The sequence below is a fragment of the Chelonoidis abingdonii genome, chromosome 5 (assembly GCF_003597395.2).
Source record: "Chelonoidis abingdonii isolate Lonesome George chromosome 5, CheloAbing_2.0, whole genome shotgun sequence".
NCBI lineage: Eukaryota > Metazoa > Chordata > Testudines > Testudinidae > Chelonoidis > Chelonoidis abingdonii.
In genome coordinates, this window is record NC_133773.1 from 139,601,769 (window position 1) to 139,619,360 (window position 17,592).

At 44.9% G+C, this 17,592-nt stretch overlaps 1 protein-coding gene and 1 pseudogene across 1 annotated transcript in view; both read right to left on the reverse strand.

Annotated features, from left to right (window-relative positions):
• LOC116838061 (uncharacterized) overlaps nucleotides 1-5,256 on the reverse strand; it is a 125,863-nt pseudogene extending 120,607 nt beyond the window's left edge.
• Nucleotides 5,257-8,201: 2,945 nt separating this feature from the next.
• The window catches only part of DDRGK1 (DDRGK domain containing 1), a 52,035-nt gene continuing 42,644 nt past the window's right edge, over nucleotides 8,202-17,592 (reverse strand). The window contains exons 7-9 of the mRNA XM_032803054.2: nucleotides 13,394-13,450; nucleotides 12,031-12,079; nucleotides 8,202-10,062 (exon numbers count right to left, since the gene is read on the reverse strand). Of these exons, the coding sequence (XP_032658945.1) occupies nucleotides 9,890-10,062; nucleotides 12,031-12,079; nucleotides 13,394-13,450 (279 nt within the window). The 3' untranslated portion in view covers nucleotides 8,202-9,889. The remainder of the gene's footprint in view (nucleotides 10,063-12,030; nucleotides 12,080-13,393; nucleotides 13,451-17,592) is intronic.

The following is a 17,592-nucleotide window of genomic DNA, read 5'->3' on the forward strand; positions in this document are numbered from 1 at the left end:
TGTCACTTGAATAGATATGTGGACAGAGTTGGCATCGGGCTTTGTTACAAGGATAGGTTCCTGGGTTAGTGTTTTTGTTCTGTGATGTGTGGTTGCTGGTGAGTATTTGCTTCAGGTTGGGGGTTTGTCTGTAAGCGAGGAGAGGTCTGTCTCCCAAGATCTGTGAGAGTGAGAGTGATGATTGAGACTTACATAAGACAAGTCATTTATGTATAGGCCTTATTAGCTTGCAGAGTGCTTATTATTAGCAGCAACTTGTAGCATCCAAGTCCTATTTATAAGTTAAAAATCCACTAAAATAAAGCAACTCACAGGTAGCAGCATTAATCAAATTCACTGCTGCTAGTGCCACCAAATAGATCAGAAAACTAGAATGATTTAGCCTGGAGAAGAGAGGTGTTTCAGACGACTTGATGGAAGACCAGAAGTTAAAGACTGAAGAGCACAGTGAGATAACTGATCGGTTCTCTCTTTTTGACAGTGTCCCACAACACGAGAACTTGTAGATTCATGGTAAGTATATTAGGGGAAAAAAAAACACAAGGAAATATTTCTGCCCATATTGTGTGCAGAGTTCACCTCCACAGGCAGTCACAGAAGCACAGTACCACACCACTAGACAGGTGCATAATCACAGAAATAATTGAAATGCAGAGCTGGAAGGGACCTCGGAAGGTCATCCAGTACAGTCCTCTGCACTCAAGGCAGGACTACATAATAATTATCAGACCAACCCTGACATGTTTGTCTAACCTGTTCTTAAAATCCTCTAATAACTGAGATTCCACAACCTCCCGAGGTAATTTATTCCAGTGCTTAACCACCCTGACAGTTAGGAAGTTTTCCCTAATGTCGAACCTAAACCTCCCTTGCTGCAATATAAGCCCATTGCTTCTTGTCATAGCTACAAATAATATTTTTTCACCTTCCTCCTTCTAATACCTTGCTCCTTAATGCACTGGAAAACTGGTATGTCTCCTCTCAGCCTTCTCTTCTCCAGAACAAACAAACCCATTTTTTTTTCAATCTTTCCTCAGAGGTCATGTTTTCTAGACCTTTAATCATTTTTGCTGTTTTCCTCGGGACTCTCTCCAGTTTTTCCACATCTTTCCTGAAATGCGGCGCGCAGAACTGTACTCCATTCATAGAATCATAGAATATCAGGGTTGGAAGGGACCTTAGGAGGTCATCTAGTCCAACCCCCTGCTCAAAACAGGACCAACCCCAACTAAATCATCCCAGCCAGGGCTTTGTCAAGCCTGACCTTAAAAACCTCTAAGGATGCAGATTCCACCAAGCTCCCTAGGTAAACCATTCCAGTGATTCACTACCCTCCTAGTGAAATAGTGTTTCCCAATATCCAACCAAGACCTCCCCCACTGCAACTTGAGATCATTGCTCCTTGTTCTGTCATCTGCCACCACTGAAAGCAGCCTAGATCCATCCTCTTTGGAATCCCTTTTCAGGTAGTTGAAGGCTGCTATCAAATCCCCCCCTCACTCTTCTCTTCTGCAGACTAAATAAACCCAGTTCCCTCTCCTCATAAGTCATGTTCCCCAGCCCCCTAATCATTTTAGTTGGTCTTTGCTGGACTCTGTGCACACCCTGTCTGTAGTGGGGGGCCCAAAACTGGATGCAATACTCCAGATGGCCTCTGGTCTCACCAGTGCCGAATAGAGGGGAATAAACATTTCCCTCAATCTGCTGGCAATGCTCCTACAAACGCAGCCCAATATGCCTTCTTGACAACACAGGCACACTGCTCACTCATATCCAGCTTCTCATCCACTGTAATCCCCAGGTTCTTTTCTGCAGAACTGCTGCTTAGCCAGTCGGTCCCCAGCCTGTAGCAGTGCATGGGATTCTTCCTTCCTAAGTGCAGGACTCTGCATTTGTCCTTGTTGAACCTCATCAGATTTCTTTTGGCTCAATCCTCCAATTTGTCTAGGTCACTCTGGACCCTATCCCTACTCTCCAGCATATTTACCTCTCTCCCATCATCCAGATCATTAATGAAGATGTTGAACAAAACTGGCCCCAGGACCGACCTCTGGAGCACTCCGCTTGATACCTGTTGCCAACTAGACATCGAGCCGTTGATCACTACCTGTTGAGCCCATCAATCTTCCTAGCGACCTTACAGCCCATTCATCCAATCCATACTTCTTTAACTTGCTGGCAAGAATACGGTGGGAGACCATATCAAAATGTAACCCAAACACCTCCTGGATGTGGTGTTCTGTTCCATCTAGTGGCACTGAGACTACAGAGAGAGCGATTAGTGAGTCTGCTCTACAGCCTTAACTAATAGCTAAATGGCTTGGGGCTTATGCACTAAGCTCCAGAGGTCCCAGGTTTGATCTCTCCTGATGATGACTGGGGTCTGTCAGTACTGCAAAAAGCTTTGCCAAAATCAAGGTATATCACGTCCACTGCTATCCACAGAGCCAGTTATCTCATCATAGAAGGCAATCAGGTTGGTCAGGCATGACTTACCCTTGGTGAATCCATGTTGACCATTCCTCAACACCTTGCACTCCTCCAAGTGCTTCAAAATGGATTCCTTGAGAACCTGATCCATGATTTTTCCAGGGCCACAGGTGACGCTGACTGGTCTGTAGTTTCCCAGATTCTTTTTCCCTTTTTTAAAGATGGGCACTATATTTGTCTTTTCCCATTTGTCTAGGACCTCCCCCAATTGCCATGAGTTTTCAAAGGTAATGGCCATTTGAGGCCTTATCAGAATGGAACAATTGAGTATTTAATCCTGCTGAGACAAGATTAAATGTATCTAGACCATCCCTGACAAGTGTTTGCCTAACCTGTTCTTAAAAACCTCCAATCACCAGGATTTCAGATCCACAGTCAGCAGCAGCCTGTTCCAGTGCTTACTGATCCTAATAGTTGAAAGTTTTTCCTAATATCTAATCTAAATATCCCTTTCTGCAAACTAAGTCAATTGCTTATTGCCCTACCCTCAGAGGACATAGAGAAGATTTGATCACTGTCCTCTTATTTTTAACAGTCTTTCACACATTTGCAGACTGTCTTCATCTTCTGGAGCTCCTTCTCTGTACACTAAACCAAACATGCCTAATTCTTTCAACTCTTCCTCACAGGTTTCTAAGCCTCTTATTTTTGTTGTTCTCCTCTGAAATCTCACCAATTTGTTCAGTCTTCCAGCTGAGGCCTCTCCAGTGCAGGAAAGAGCAGAACAATTACCTCCCTTGTCTTACATACACAGTCCTGTTAATATATCCTAGAATGACATTTGGCTTCTTCACAACAGCATTATACTGTTGGCTCATATTCAATTTGTGATCCACTGTAACCACTCAGATACTTTTCTGCAATACTGCTTCAAAGATAGTTATTCCCCACTGTGTATTTGTGCATTTGCTTTTTCCTTCCTATGTGTAGTATTTTGCACTTGTTTTTACTGAATTTCATCTCGCTGATTTCAGACCAATTATCTAATTTGTCAAGATCATTCTGAATTCTAATCCTGTCCTCCAAACTGCTTGACAGTGTGGGGTCATCTGCAGTTTTTATAAACGTATTTTCCACTCCATCATCAAGTTGTTTGTGAAAATATTGACTAGTACTGGACGCTGGGCAGGCCCCCGTAGGACCCCTATGTGATATGCCCTCCCAGTTTCATGGAAAACCATTCATATTCTGAATATGGTCTTTTAACCAGTTGCGCACTCAACTTATAGTAATTTTATCTTGACCATATTTCCCTACTTTTCTTATGAAAATGTTGGGCTATATCAAAAGCCTTATTACAGTCCAGATGCATCATCTCTATTGATTTCCCTCTCCCCTGCAGGCCAGGTTCCCGCTCAAAGAAAGAAATGAGATTGGTTTGGCATGATTTGTTCTTGGCAAATCCATATTGGCTGTTACTTATTCTTCTGATGCATTGGGCACCCCATGAAATGGATCCAGCCTGGCAAATACTCTACCCCATAAAAGGGCAGCCATCTCAAAAGAGGTTAAGCACCTGCACCTTCTGGAAACTCCAGGAAAGGACCAGCTGAAAGGACAGAGACCATCTCTGAACAAACTCACCCAAGAGAGCCAGGTTAACCCCTGCCCAGACCACCCTTCCCTCCTCCCCACCGCCAAGAATATGGTTCCCCCTCTGCACTCCCGAACAACTCACTTGAGACAGCCAGGCTCCTTCACTGCCCCTCCCCCTCCCAACTGTGAAATCCAGCCTATTCCTGGGATCACCAAAGAGGATGTCCCTCCTCCCCGCCCGCATATAATCCTCTCTGCCAGACCCCTCCCCTGACCTGTGCCCCATCCCAACCACCAGGCCTCTCTTTTTTCCTTCTCCCCAGGGTTGCCTACCTCTTACCCTTCAACCCCCGCCTATCCCTCTTCCCACTTGAAGGTGGGTCCTGTGCACCCTGGATCCCGTCTCCCTAGGGCTGTCTCACCTGTGGTCTGCGTTTTGTTCAGCCACAGCTGGGACTGCAGGCAGGTGGGCACCCCGAAGAGGTAGATAACGGCCCAGTACTCTGACCTTTTCAGCAGATGAAGGGGCACGTTGGTCTCCAGCGTGATCCAGGCCAGGTTGGAGAGGGCAATGCACAGGGCTGCCACGCCCAGGCACTGGCACGTGGCTGCGGCCAGGCTCTGCTGCGTGGCCATTGACAGTTGCCACATCTGCTCGTGGACAGAACGGGCTGGCAGGTGGCCTGTGGTGATGAGGGACAACAGTCCCGAGTTGTCGCTGGCGGCCGACGAACCCCCCTCCATCGCCACCCACCGCCAAGGGGAGCTGGTCCCCGGCTGGTTTACAAAGCAAGGCTGGCTACATTCTGCCCCCAACCGTCTGCGTCAGTCCCTTCTGCAGCAGGCCCCGCCCCTTCCGCCCACCAATGGCAGAGGCTGCCGTGGCTTTAGCACCGCCCCTCGCCCTGCCCTCTGGGCCTGCTAACACCAATCACAGGCAGCCCCCTTCCCCAGTCCTTATAGCAACCGTTACCAGCTAGTCCCGTGGGCCTGGCCCCTGCCCGCTCCTTATTAATTATCCCACAGCAGTAGGGTGATCAGACAGCAAGTGTGAAAAATCAGGACGGGGTGAGGGGCAATAGAAGCCCATATTGAAAAAAAGCCCCAAATATTGGGACTGTCCCTATAAAATTGGGACATCTGGTCACCCTACACAGCAGGCCACCATGTGCTAGGTCTGTACAGACACAGGAGCTTACCGTCTTGACTTGAGATGCCACATGTGGGCATCACAAACCAAAAGGGCAGATGAGGGTAACAGGGCTCGGCGCATGGGCTAGCTACACGCACAGCCAGCTGGCCAGGCATCCTGGGGTATGTCTACACAGTACCAAATACCACCCCCAGAAGAGTGTTTCATAGACTTTAAGGTCAGAAGGGACTATTATGATTGTCTAGTCTGACCTCCTGTACAACGCAGGCCACAGAATCTCACCCACCCACTCCTGTAACAAACCTGTGTCTGAGTCATTGAAGTCCTCAAATTGTGGTTTAAAGACTTCAAGTGCAGAGAATCCTCCAGCAAGTGTCCCGTGCCCCACGCTGCAGAAGGCGGCGAAACGCCCCCAGGTCCTCTGCCAATCTGCCCTGGAGGAAAATTCCTTCCCGACCCCAAATATGGAAATCAGCTAAACCCTGAGCACGTGGTGACAGCCAGACACCCAGGAAATAATTCTCTGTAGGAACTCAGATCCCACCCCATCTAACATCCCATTACAGGCCATTGGGCATATTTACAGCTTCAGAGCCTGGGTCAACTGATTCCGGCTATGCGTAGGGTTAGCACCTTTGAAATGCAAAAAAACACCACCTCCCGCAACCCCCATCACAGCCTCAACCCAAAGGTAACTATAACAGCCCCCTTCAACAGCCACTTATAGCAGCTCAAACTCTCTCGCTCACACAGACAGTGTGTTGGTGGGGAGACGACTGCTGTATTTTCACTAGTTTTGATTGGTTCTTGCTGACACTGCGGAAGTAGGAACATTGCAGCTTCTTTAGCTGGACACAAACTTTTTAACATTCGATAGCCCCCAAACCTGGCAGATTAAATTATTTTTCTGGCAAATCCATTAACAAACAAACAAACAAAAAAAAAACCTCAGCCAGGCTGGTCAAATATGGCCAAGTGCTAACCCTAGCTATGGGCTAACAGTGGCACTGTAGATGTTCCCGCTCGGGCTGGAGCCTGGGCTCTGAAAGCCGGTGGGGATCGGGGTCTGGGGTCAGATCAAGCAGGAACATCCCTACTGCTATTTTTAGCCATGCAGTGTGAGCTGAAGTCTGTTGACCTGGGCACGGAGACTTGCTGCCTGGATTTCCAGGGTTGCTAATTTTGTACACAAGAGTTTAAAGGGCATAAGGCACGCAGGCCACTGCTGGCAGCCTTCAGCCTCAACTCCATGGCAACAAAGCTGCTTCCTTGTGAATTTCCATCAGGGTTTTATTTAAAAGGAGGGTAATGGGAGTGCAGCTGTAGCAGGGTTCCTGGGCACCCCTCACAGCCCCTCAGGAACCGCAGGCTGGCACCATCTCCAGACACCCCTTCCTTTGTCTCCTCTGGATATAGCTGTCAGAATCCCTGACAGAGGGGCTCCCCTTCTCCCTGGAGAAGGGAAATTATGAATGGGATTTTCCTCTAGATTCCTTAGTACCAAACCAGCCAGGATTGCGTCCCAATCTCTAAACAAGCCCCTGAAGAGCCAAAATAGCCTATGGATAATGAGGACACAGATTAAAAAGGCACTCAAAGTCTGGGAGCTAGGAAACAAACCCAGGCCTCCTGAGTCATAGTCCAGCACCTCAACTCCAAGACCCCCATTCCTCCTACATCTCTCTGGGGTGGGGTGTTCTGGGTACAGAACTCAGAAGGGTGCCTATCTCCATTTTTGTTATTTTGCTCTCCTTCTGTAAGTAGTTTGTGGAGCACAGGACAGAACTTGGACTCCAGGCACAGCCTCGGTTGGGAGACTGCACAGACTCACCCGTAGGTCTTGGTGAAGGTTAGCAGCCCTGCAAACTAGGTCAGTAGGTCATCAACACACCTCTTTCAGCTGACAAAGCTGACTGTGCTGCAATCCACAACTAAACCCATTTGTAAAGGCAATCTACAGCCTTGCTCAGCCTTTGATCTAACGGGATGGTGTTAGATCAAATATGTATAATTTATAATAGATAGACTTTCAAATTCCTTCATTACTTCAGGGCCAAACTTGTTTATGCTCTGTGCCACTGAATGCAGACAAGGATGTCCACTGGTCATGCACGTGCCATACTACTAGCAAGGATGTAGTGGAAAAAAGTCAGAGCAATGAATTTTAGTGGCTCTGAAAAAATGGCTTTTCAGAGGAGTTCGAAGCACCTGGCCCTGTGGCATGCATCACAGCCGAGTACACAGTACTCAGACCAACTACACGCTTGTTCAGCAGTGAAGAGCAAAGTTCACGCAGCAAGCTCAGGCACCAAGCCCCACAGTAAGAGGTTAAAGAGAGGGTTAGCTGGTACACAGAACCTTGTCAGGACACACTGTGGTGGAATGCATTTAATCCTAAACAAATAAACCTCTCGGCTCTTAGATCCAGGGCTTGGAGCTGGAGCACGGAGCAGTGGAACTGCAGGTTTTTGCCCAAAGCTGGAGCGGAGCCGGAGCACAGCTCCAAAGCCCTGCTTAGATCTGCTCTTCTTGGAAGAAATTTTAGCATTTGAATAGACATGATCATAGATGTTTGCTGCTGTGCTATGCTACAACTGCCACGGCTTCCTCAGCCCCCAAACACTCCATTAGAGCATTTCACTCTGGGTAAATATGTGCAAGGAAACTACAATACCAAACATATGAGGGATCTAAGAGACTAATTAGGTAATATTTGTGAAGGCTTTGAAGATGGTGCACCTCACAAAACCACTCTGACTGGAAGACATTCCCGACAAGAAAGATAGGCCTCTTTCCATTAGACATGTTACGCAGGCAGAGCTGCAGAAGGAAGCTTGCACTGAAATATGGACGTGATTTTGATTTGTTACATCTTGGGTAACTGCACGTACATTTTGAGTAACTACTGGATTCAACGGAGTTACTTTGCTGTATTAAAATCTGACCTGATTTCTGTTACTCACACTCTCAACTTTAAAATGAACTCACAAACTGTTTAAAAGAAACACACACATGCTCAAAATTCTGCAATTCTCCCCACTGTATTTATTTTACTAGGAAAACAGTCCATATCAGGACAGGACAAAACAAAAGAGATAGCGGCAGCATAAACCCCAACCCAACTCTGAATAACTCGGACACTTTGAAAAGCCTTAAATCATCCAATGTATCTGCTGGTGACTGTCTGCCTCTGGGCGGTGGTGAAACGCGTCAGCATTCGTATCAGGTACACGAGGCAGCATTACAGCTGAACGCTGCCTTCCACAGCTGGTAGGTTTGGCAGGAATGGCGTTGTTAACAGAAACATTTCATTTGCATGCTGTTATTGCTACATTATTGCATTTACAGCAAATCAGAACAGCAAGATTTCCATTCAGCTCAGTTCTACCTTGACCTAAAAAGAAGTTTTGCAAGGACAAAACCCAGGGCCTAATTATTGTACGCCAGATTCACAAGTACAATGTGTTTATAGCAGAAGAAAGATAATTAGCAAAGCACCTGACTATATAGCAAATTATTCTCATATAGGCAATAAATCTCCCCAACTCCTAATAAAACCATTTAAAGCTACAACAGATGCAACTGTCTCTTAGAAATATTCTCTTGGGTGCAACAATTGCACTTCGAAAGTCCTGGAAGTTAGTCTCCCCCCTTGTGTTTTTTTTTTAAAACAATCCAGAACGACCAAACCTTTCAGTAGATACACGTCTGGAATGTGCAGTCCCACTGACTTGGCATTTGCATCTGCATGGAAGGCAGGTCAAGATATAACAGGGTACACAAGGTTGACCATAATTAGGACTGATCTGTACAATAAGCTGGAGATGTTCATTTGGCTCTGCATGTGTGTCTCTTTCTGGTTGCAGACACAACAAGAGTGCACTCTGGCTGCCTGCCACACTTTGGGCATTATATAAACAAGAAAACAAACAGAGAAATTTCTTTGGCAAGGGCTTTTAAGCAAGAGAACGTTTGAAGTTCTTTGAACCTGTGAAGTGCTATATTAAGAGTCATCATTACAACCAGAACAGAGGGAAACTTCTAATATAGTTTTCTTTTTATCTTCTACATCAATTCTAGATAATACAGTAAAATCTGAAAATGTCATCTGCATAGATCTATTATTTCAGCCTGTATCCACCACCCCCAGAAGAAAACCTTAAAACTAGGCTTATAACACGGTACAGCTGGATAGCTAGCCTGGGTAATGCCAACCGCAGTTTCAAAAGCAACTGTATGTGACATGGACGCGGGATTTGGAAGCAAAATGGTCTCATTGATAGGGAGCATACAATTACGCAGCAAGCTCGTCCAGCTCACAGCCACACAGGGCTCTGAGTTTTCAGAGTAAACTGAAAAGTCTGTCTGTGCTTTTATGTACACTTGGGGCTAAATTCCAGCCTCTAAAGTGTCCACAGGGCAGTCACTGAAATCACAGAGCCACAGATGCACCAGAGTGTGTAGTTTAGCCCTGAATTCTTTTTTAGTGTCCTCTGGGGGAAAAAAAGGAAGATGTGGCTCCATTTTATTCTGATTACCTACTCTAATCAACTGAGAAGCAAAACATTGGATAATGTCTTGCAGTTCATGTTTAAAAGTAATCACTACATCTTTTTTTCACGGTTATGAATAGACAGGGATTTTTTTTAATGACTTGCATGTTATTAATTTACTCTACTGCAGTATCTTCCCACACTGTGAAATGCATTATCACGCCGTGCTCTGAGTGACAGCTCTGCTCTCAGGTTGGAGGTTGATGAGAGAATTGCTTGCTTGGGCCAGTTCTGCAATGGAGACTCGCCCTCTCTGTTTGATAAACTGAGCCACGGCGGTCATCTCCTCTGGAGTGATATAGATGAACTTTCCTCGGTCATCAATCACACCTAGAAGACAAAACGTGACTTGGAGTCAATACTTCAAAGCTAACTACGTTTCCCCAATAGACATTAACGACCCCACACCTTTGGTTAATTCAGGGACTACATTTACAGTGCACAAACTAAATTCCAGATTTAGCAGGGCATTGTGGTCCAGCAGACAGGGGCACTGGTCTAGGAACAAAGAGACTTGGGTTCTTCTACTTCTAACTCTGCCATTGGCCTGCTGGTGACCTTGGGAAACACACTTCTGTGCCTTCGCCTACTTGGTCTGTCTCGTCTATTTTGATTGCTGGAGTTTGGGGGCAGGGAGTGTTTCTTAGGTGGCAGAATTCCTTTGCTGCAATTCCTACAAAGAACTTAACATTTAGGCTGCTGGTGTGCCAAGACCACAGCCTGTCAATCTGATCCATAATGTCTCCTTTTTTCCTTGCACCCCTTATCTGGCAGTATCCACCTGTTGTTGCTTGTTTTATACTTCGATTGTAACTCTTTGCGGCAGGGATCGTCATTTTGTTCTGTTTGTAACGCACCTAGCACATCGGAATCCTGGCCCATGACCAGGGCGGCTCACAGGAGAATAGTCTCGGTTGGGCTGAGAGGCAGCAGAACACCACATACCATAAATAATAAACCAAAGGAGTGTACTGCTAGTATTTATTGCAATAAGACAGTAACACATTAACAACTGTAGCCCAAGTCACGAACATTAAAAGGCAAGTGCTCTAACCCATGTGTTCTCTAGCCCCCTGGAGCAAACGCTCTTCAAGTCCTTCAGATAATTTAGCTCCCTTGAATGCAGACAATACCTTTTTCTAGCTGTTAAATGATGACAGGAATGAACGACACTTGCTATTACCATAATTGTATCTATTCAGGGGACACCAACTTAAAAATAGGGATACAAGTTCTAATGGACACTCGTAGAAGTAGAAACTATTTGAACTTAATTTTTACAAAGGGATTAGATTTCAGGCTGGCGGTGTCTCAGTCGAGTTTGTAGGCTACTCCACCAGCGGAGGAAAGGGAAATCCTAATCTAAACAGCTGCACAGTTCAAGGGTTTTTTTTGTTTTGTTTTGGTTATTTGGCGCTTCGGGTTTTTCCTTATTAATTCAGAAATAGGATTTAAAGCAACCCTAACAGTCGTGTCTAGTCCTTGTCTCTGCTGCTTCCCAGACCCCTGGAGAGGCTTTTCCCAAACCAGCTCCTGCTCTCTGCTGCTGTTTCCCTCTTAACCTCCTACTGACAGGTGTGGAGAGCCACCGCCCACTTCCTTCCCTGACCCCGTCTCTCCTGCCTGCTTCTCCTGCCCAAGAGGCAGGAAGCGATATATGCAATTTCCTGTAGGGCACATGACTAAGGGCAGGCATGTGATCCACAACTACCACTCCCAGTTTTAAAGGCCCCCAGAACTGTAACAAGTGCACTGGGATAGCCTGGATGCATCCCAAAGGCCAGTGCCCTGTGACAGTCCCTTTTCTGGGCTCTAGGTGTATGTTTTTTAAAAACAGGTTTGCAAATTACCCCAAAACCCCCACATGATTCAGCTGAGACTTTTCTCTTTGCAAAAATAATTGCGCTCTCAGCGAGAATGAAATTCACACCTGCGCAGTCCAGCAATGCCTGAAGGCAGCTCAAGTGCTTCAGCAGAACTGAAATGATACACAGGCCTTGATGTGGAGACTCTGTCTGGGGGTGAAGGTGTATTATTTTAATTCTATACCACAACCACAATCAGGTACAAAAATGCCAGAGCGCCTCTCCAGGATGGCAGTCCACCAAGTTTCAAAGCCGAAATTAGGGTAATTAACATCGTTATTGATCAAGCCAAGTAGGAGTCCTTGGTGATTACAGGATCAATTAAATAGAAAGCATTTTCTTACTACCTGGCTTAGGGGTCCTATGCATTTTCAGTATCATCTATTAGCACACTAAACAACTCAACAGAAACCCATAACGTTTCCACTGTCACCTGTTAGAGTGCCATCTGCCATCAGGTCTTGTACTCTATTAATTGCATCCTGTTGGGGGGTAGGAAAAAGAACCAGTTAAAAGAAGAGAGATCTCACATTTCCAGGCATATCAGAGAGATTGTGCTTTATGTCTTATTCTTGAGTGCTGAATATTTAGGTGAAACATGCATATCAGCATTTCTACACAAATGCAACCCATCAGCCTGTTATCCGGACAAGGTTTTGTCTTAGCCAGGATGCGGTCAGCCTCTGTGACCCGGTGTATGCAAATAGCGCTCTCCTCACAAGAGGCTGTTCTTGCAAACTTATGTTAATCATACCTCTCGCATTCAGATATTTCATGGAAGGGGATTGCAGAGAGACCTCTGGAGCATTAACAAAGAAGGGTGTATGTGTACAGAAACAAAAGGGCCAGACCATGCAACTATGCCTGTGTACACCAACTGAGAACCTGGCCCAAATACAGTAATGAAAGCATATTTGTTCTGCTTAAAGTCTGCTGTGTTCTCCACTGGCCCAAAAGGTAACATGCCAAATTTATCTGTGGGGTAACTCCAAGGGTTTTTATTATTTATGGAGCAGCTGAAGTGTCCTTGGCATGTCAGAATCAAATCAAATACATGGCCCCTCCCCAAACTGCAGACAGAGCCAAGGCAGAACAGGAAGAGACACAATGTAGACCGGGGGAGGAGAGAAGAAAGAGAAATGGAGGACAGAGGCCAAAAGGTACAATGTAAGGTCAAGATTTCCCTTGGTAGGTTCTTTATAGTTTTTGCAGGGGTGAGGTTGCTTGTTTTTAATAAGAAAACACAGTCTAAAAACATGTAACCATTTAAAAAGAATTTAGCAGGCTATAAATTGGGGAAGGGTGTGTGTGTGTGTGGGGAAATGCCGGCAATAAATGAGTCTAGGGACAAAAATAACTAATATCTGTTTTTACTGTGCATCAAACAGTATGGCCAATGTTGTAATTTTCCCCACTCACCTGAGCAGCTTCCACCCTATCCAACAATGACCATGCTCACAGCTATATTTTATGTGACTCTGTAGCCCAAAGTATCCCAGGAGAGAGCACGCAAGCATGTGCCGGATACAAAGAAAGGCTGGGATTACAGCTCCAGAGGCCAACAAGAAGAGCTGAGCACAAGACATTCTGAGCATGCTCCTTCACGGCAAGGACTCATTGGCTAATGAAGTTATTGGCTGGATGGCTCTTCCAGTGAATTCCATAAGGGTGCTCCTTCTGTTGAACTTCAGTCAAAACCCAAGTATTTTCAGTAGGACCACCAAGATTCACATGGAAATGTCCCAATTTGCCCACACCCCCATTATTTGTGTTGGTGTATTACTTGTAATGCTTACCTGGGTTCTTAACCCCAAATGGGAAGCCAGGTCTTCCAGAAGAACCACCTTTGCATTCTATAGAAACAAAGAAGAGTTATAAGTGGCTGATGAGAATGGGGACTCGCTTTTTATCTGTTTGGCCACAGAAATATGCAGGATGCATCTAGTGGGAGAGAAACTAGAATTCAAGTTCGTAATTCCTAGCAAACTCTCCTGCTTGGGAAACAACTGAGTTGAATCATTTATTTAAATCAGTTTTGCTTACAGAGAAATTCGAGGCTCTTTTCCACCTGCGGAGGAAGCACTGCATGTGTTTCCAAAGATCTGTTATGACCAATCTCTTAGAGAGGCAAAATAAGCAGAAACATTTTGGACTAGTGACGTGCAGCTATTCATAAAGGGAGACCGACTGTTCTTCTTGCAACCTGTATCTTTCCCCACCAGTATTAACGTAAGCTTTCAGTTTGCACAAAGCTATTCCTTCTCACTTCAGTTTGGGATGTTGAAAATTACGTTCAAAAAAAAAAAAAAAAAAAAAAGGAGAACTGGGTCAGACCTCCTGGTGTACTAAGCTCTTGGGTGGTTTGTCTGCTCCCCCCGCCAGCCCCCTGCAACACTAGCGTTGTTGCCTTAATGACCTTCTTTAGCAAGTTAATCTCCTATCTAGTTTCTCATAGTTAGATGTACTCCTATGCTCGGTCAGAGGGACAGTGCAATATGGACTGAGGACAGAACTGGGAGCAAAGAACTCTCGAATTTTCTAATTGGCTTTAGCCCGAACTTTGTGTGTGACTTTAGCCAAGTCATTTAGTATATGATTCACCGCTGCTTTACTCTAGACTTACACTGACGTAACCAGAGGGAGTTACACAGAAGAAGACTGGAGTCGTACAATGCACTGGTGAAACGGGAATTCAGCCATTCCATCCCATGGTTTCCCTATCAGTAGAAAGGGGTTAATATCTCATTTATCTAAATGCACTGTAAAGATGCATTAATGCCTGTAAGGAACTCTAAATATAAAGGGCTATAGAGGTGCTAAGTATCATTCTCTTTTAGTTCCAGGCCACTATTCCTTCCAGTATGGTGGGACGGCAACATCTTGGGGAGCTTTATCATTTCAGATGCAAGTATTACGTTTCAATTGGACAGAACATTTTCTGAATGGTAACGTTTATATTTTGACTTATTGAAGGATACAGCAACTCTAACATGAATGGACATCTGGGAAATAAACAGGTTGTATACAGTCATGCCCTCTCTCATTAAGAAAGAAAAAAACAAAAAACCCACAGTCTTACTAGTTGTGAAGTTAGATACAGCCAAGCTAGAGAACTGACTACCATGGACTGAAGATATAGAACTGAAACCAGTTCATGGAATTCAGTTCTCAGAGCTGGGAACTGCTATGGATCATCACATCTTCATTTTAAAGGATAGGGGGCAAAAACAAACAAACAAACAAAACAAAAAACCAACCCCCAAACTCTTACTAAATGAGAAAAAGAGGATTTAAATCTTCCCTTAAAAACAGTCATCCCCTAACTACTGAAAGAGTTTACTGGAAGCTTTCCAGGTTAAATCGCTTCATGGCTGGTACTCTAGGAAATCGAGGTTCTCTTCTGCAGAAATACAGTTACTGAAGTTTGAGGCCTGATTCATGGCAGCGCACTTAAGCACGTGCTTAACTTCCAAAAACACATGCTGAAGTTCCATTCATTTCAATAGCCTGGCATATGCTTAAGTACTTTGCTGAACTGGGGCCAGAAACTGTAATTCAGGGCCAAATTCTGCTCCGGTCATTTACGCAATGAATCCCACTGTAACCAACGGGAGGACTCACGTGAGTAAGGGGAGCACAATTTTGACCGAGAGAGAGAGCGAGTGTCTACGTGCACTCAGGATTTATCCCACAGCCTCTTTTGGTATTTTTGCAACAGGTTCTTTTTAAAACCAAACTGGCAGCCACCTGAAGCTGCTCAGAGGTTTGAAATGGGAAGTCCAAGTGGAAATGGTTTAATGGGCCAAGGCACAGTCTGAGGTGCATGTGTGTTTCTCTTTGCATTTTAGGCTGCCTCACCAGCACTTTGCCTGCTCATCCTTCTCCAGTGGGAATACTGCCCATGATCCGAGCCTCCCTGCAGCTTTCAAACAACTGCCAATTAATTTGCAAGGTACCAGTTGGGCCCACAGAGTCGTCGTCCTCCTGAAGTAGCCTGCTCTGGCACCAGGTTCAAATCCAGCAGCTTTTCATTTGCTCTACTGTGTCCCTTTCAAAAGCCAGAACCCCAGTTTGTAACGTCACAGTCGGTTGCTGGGGAATGGAAATGCTTTCGGCACTGATCTCTCTCACACACACACACACGCACGCATGCCTGAGACTTTAGGAGCTGCAGATGAATTTAATAACCAAGGGATTTTGAAAGGAGCCTGAGTGAATTAGCCACTCAAACTTCATCTAATTTCAATGGGATCTGAGTGCCTCACTCCCTTTGGGTCCATTGTAAATCCAATCTTAATCACACAAACTCAACCCCAAAAAACAAGCCGAAGAGAGTCTACATTTCATGTAAAACCTCTCTAAGAATAAAATATGAAGCAAGCTGCCTCCACTCAAAAACTGACACCGGCAGAACAGCTTCCTCAACAGAAAGGTTAAATTACAATTTTTTTTTTTTTTATTTTTTTTTGAGGCATCGGCTGCTCTTTAAGACCACGTGACAGACGCTTTCAGACTGATGCTGCCAGATTAGCATTGTTTCAGCAGAGAAGTCATTCCTTCTGAAAAAGCAACAACATATCCAGGTAGGAGGGATTGCATGCTGCCCGTGTCTTCTCTAAACTAAGTATATTTTCAAGCGAAAGAGAAAGTTAAGAATGTTCAAGAAAATATTGCTCCCAATTCTGCTGTCCATTCCTATTCAGCAACGCACATGCTTAAGTGCCTTCCTCACTAGGGATGTTTTTCTGAATCAGGGCCTTTTGTACGTGCTTATGTCCCACTTGTTGAGTTTATGGTTTCAGATGAACCAAGCATCTTAGCTTTCAGGTCTCAGAGTCACACACTGTTATTGTTTCTCCGGTTTCAGACAGACAATGTAAATGGCAGTTAAAATGTAAGTTGAGGCTTCTATTTTAATTGGAAAGCACGAAACCACCACAAATACCCCAAACTTTACAAATGAAGCTCCCCAATGCTATTAAAAGGAAGCCTAAGACACCCTGACGAGTGATCTTTTCTACAACACCTCAGTAAAGGTTAAGACACTGCCACGCATCTCAAGCGTAGAGAAGTTAGAGAGGAAATCAAGTGAGAGGTTTGTGTGACCTTTACGGTGCTTGTGTTTCAAGAGGATCAAAAAATGCACGTGGTACAACAGACATCACATAAATTCAGCAATCCTCATTCTCACTCGGCGGTGGGGGGAGGGGGACTAAACTGCAATGGAACCAGTGAATTAAACTTTTAAATAAATAAATAAATAAATAAATAAATAAATAAATAAATAAAATCAATACTGTGTGTTCAACATTCGCAAACTCAGGGCCGAATCTTGCATGGTATGGAGTGTCCTCAACTACCACTCACCTCTATGAGAATTGAGGGCAACCACCAGGACCAGGCACCGAGAAATTGGCTAGGTAATTTCTTTTTCAAAATAAGGTAACTTTTCTATTCAAGACTCAGAAATTTTACTACAAGGACTAGGGTACGTGTACAATGCAGTCAGAGGTGGAATTCAGCACCCGAGCTAGCTCCGATCTAGTGAGCATGAGTACAAAGAGCAGTGAAGATGCAGCAACAGTGTGGGTTGTACAAGCCCGCGCTGGGTACTTATTTGGCAGCTAGCCCCTACTGCTGCGGCTTCGCTGCTACTGGTACTTGAGCTAGCTAGATCAATGCTGCTATGGTGCGTGTACTTTTGCTCCAACCGCAGGGCAGACAGACCCTAAGACAGACGTCATTGCTGTCAAGTCCAGATTACACTATGAAGATCTTTTAAAGGTGGAATGAAATACTCAGTTATTGATAACTTCTAAAAGGAAATTACATGTTCCTAAAGTGATCTGCTTAAACTGGACTATCTAGAACACCATCCCAAAGCAAACAGGAGAGTAAAATTCAATGTAAACATTTCCAGAGTTTTACTTCAAAGTATCCAAGGTACCACTTCAATTCCTGGTGCACGTGTTGACTACAGTGACTGGGATATATG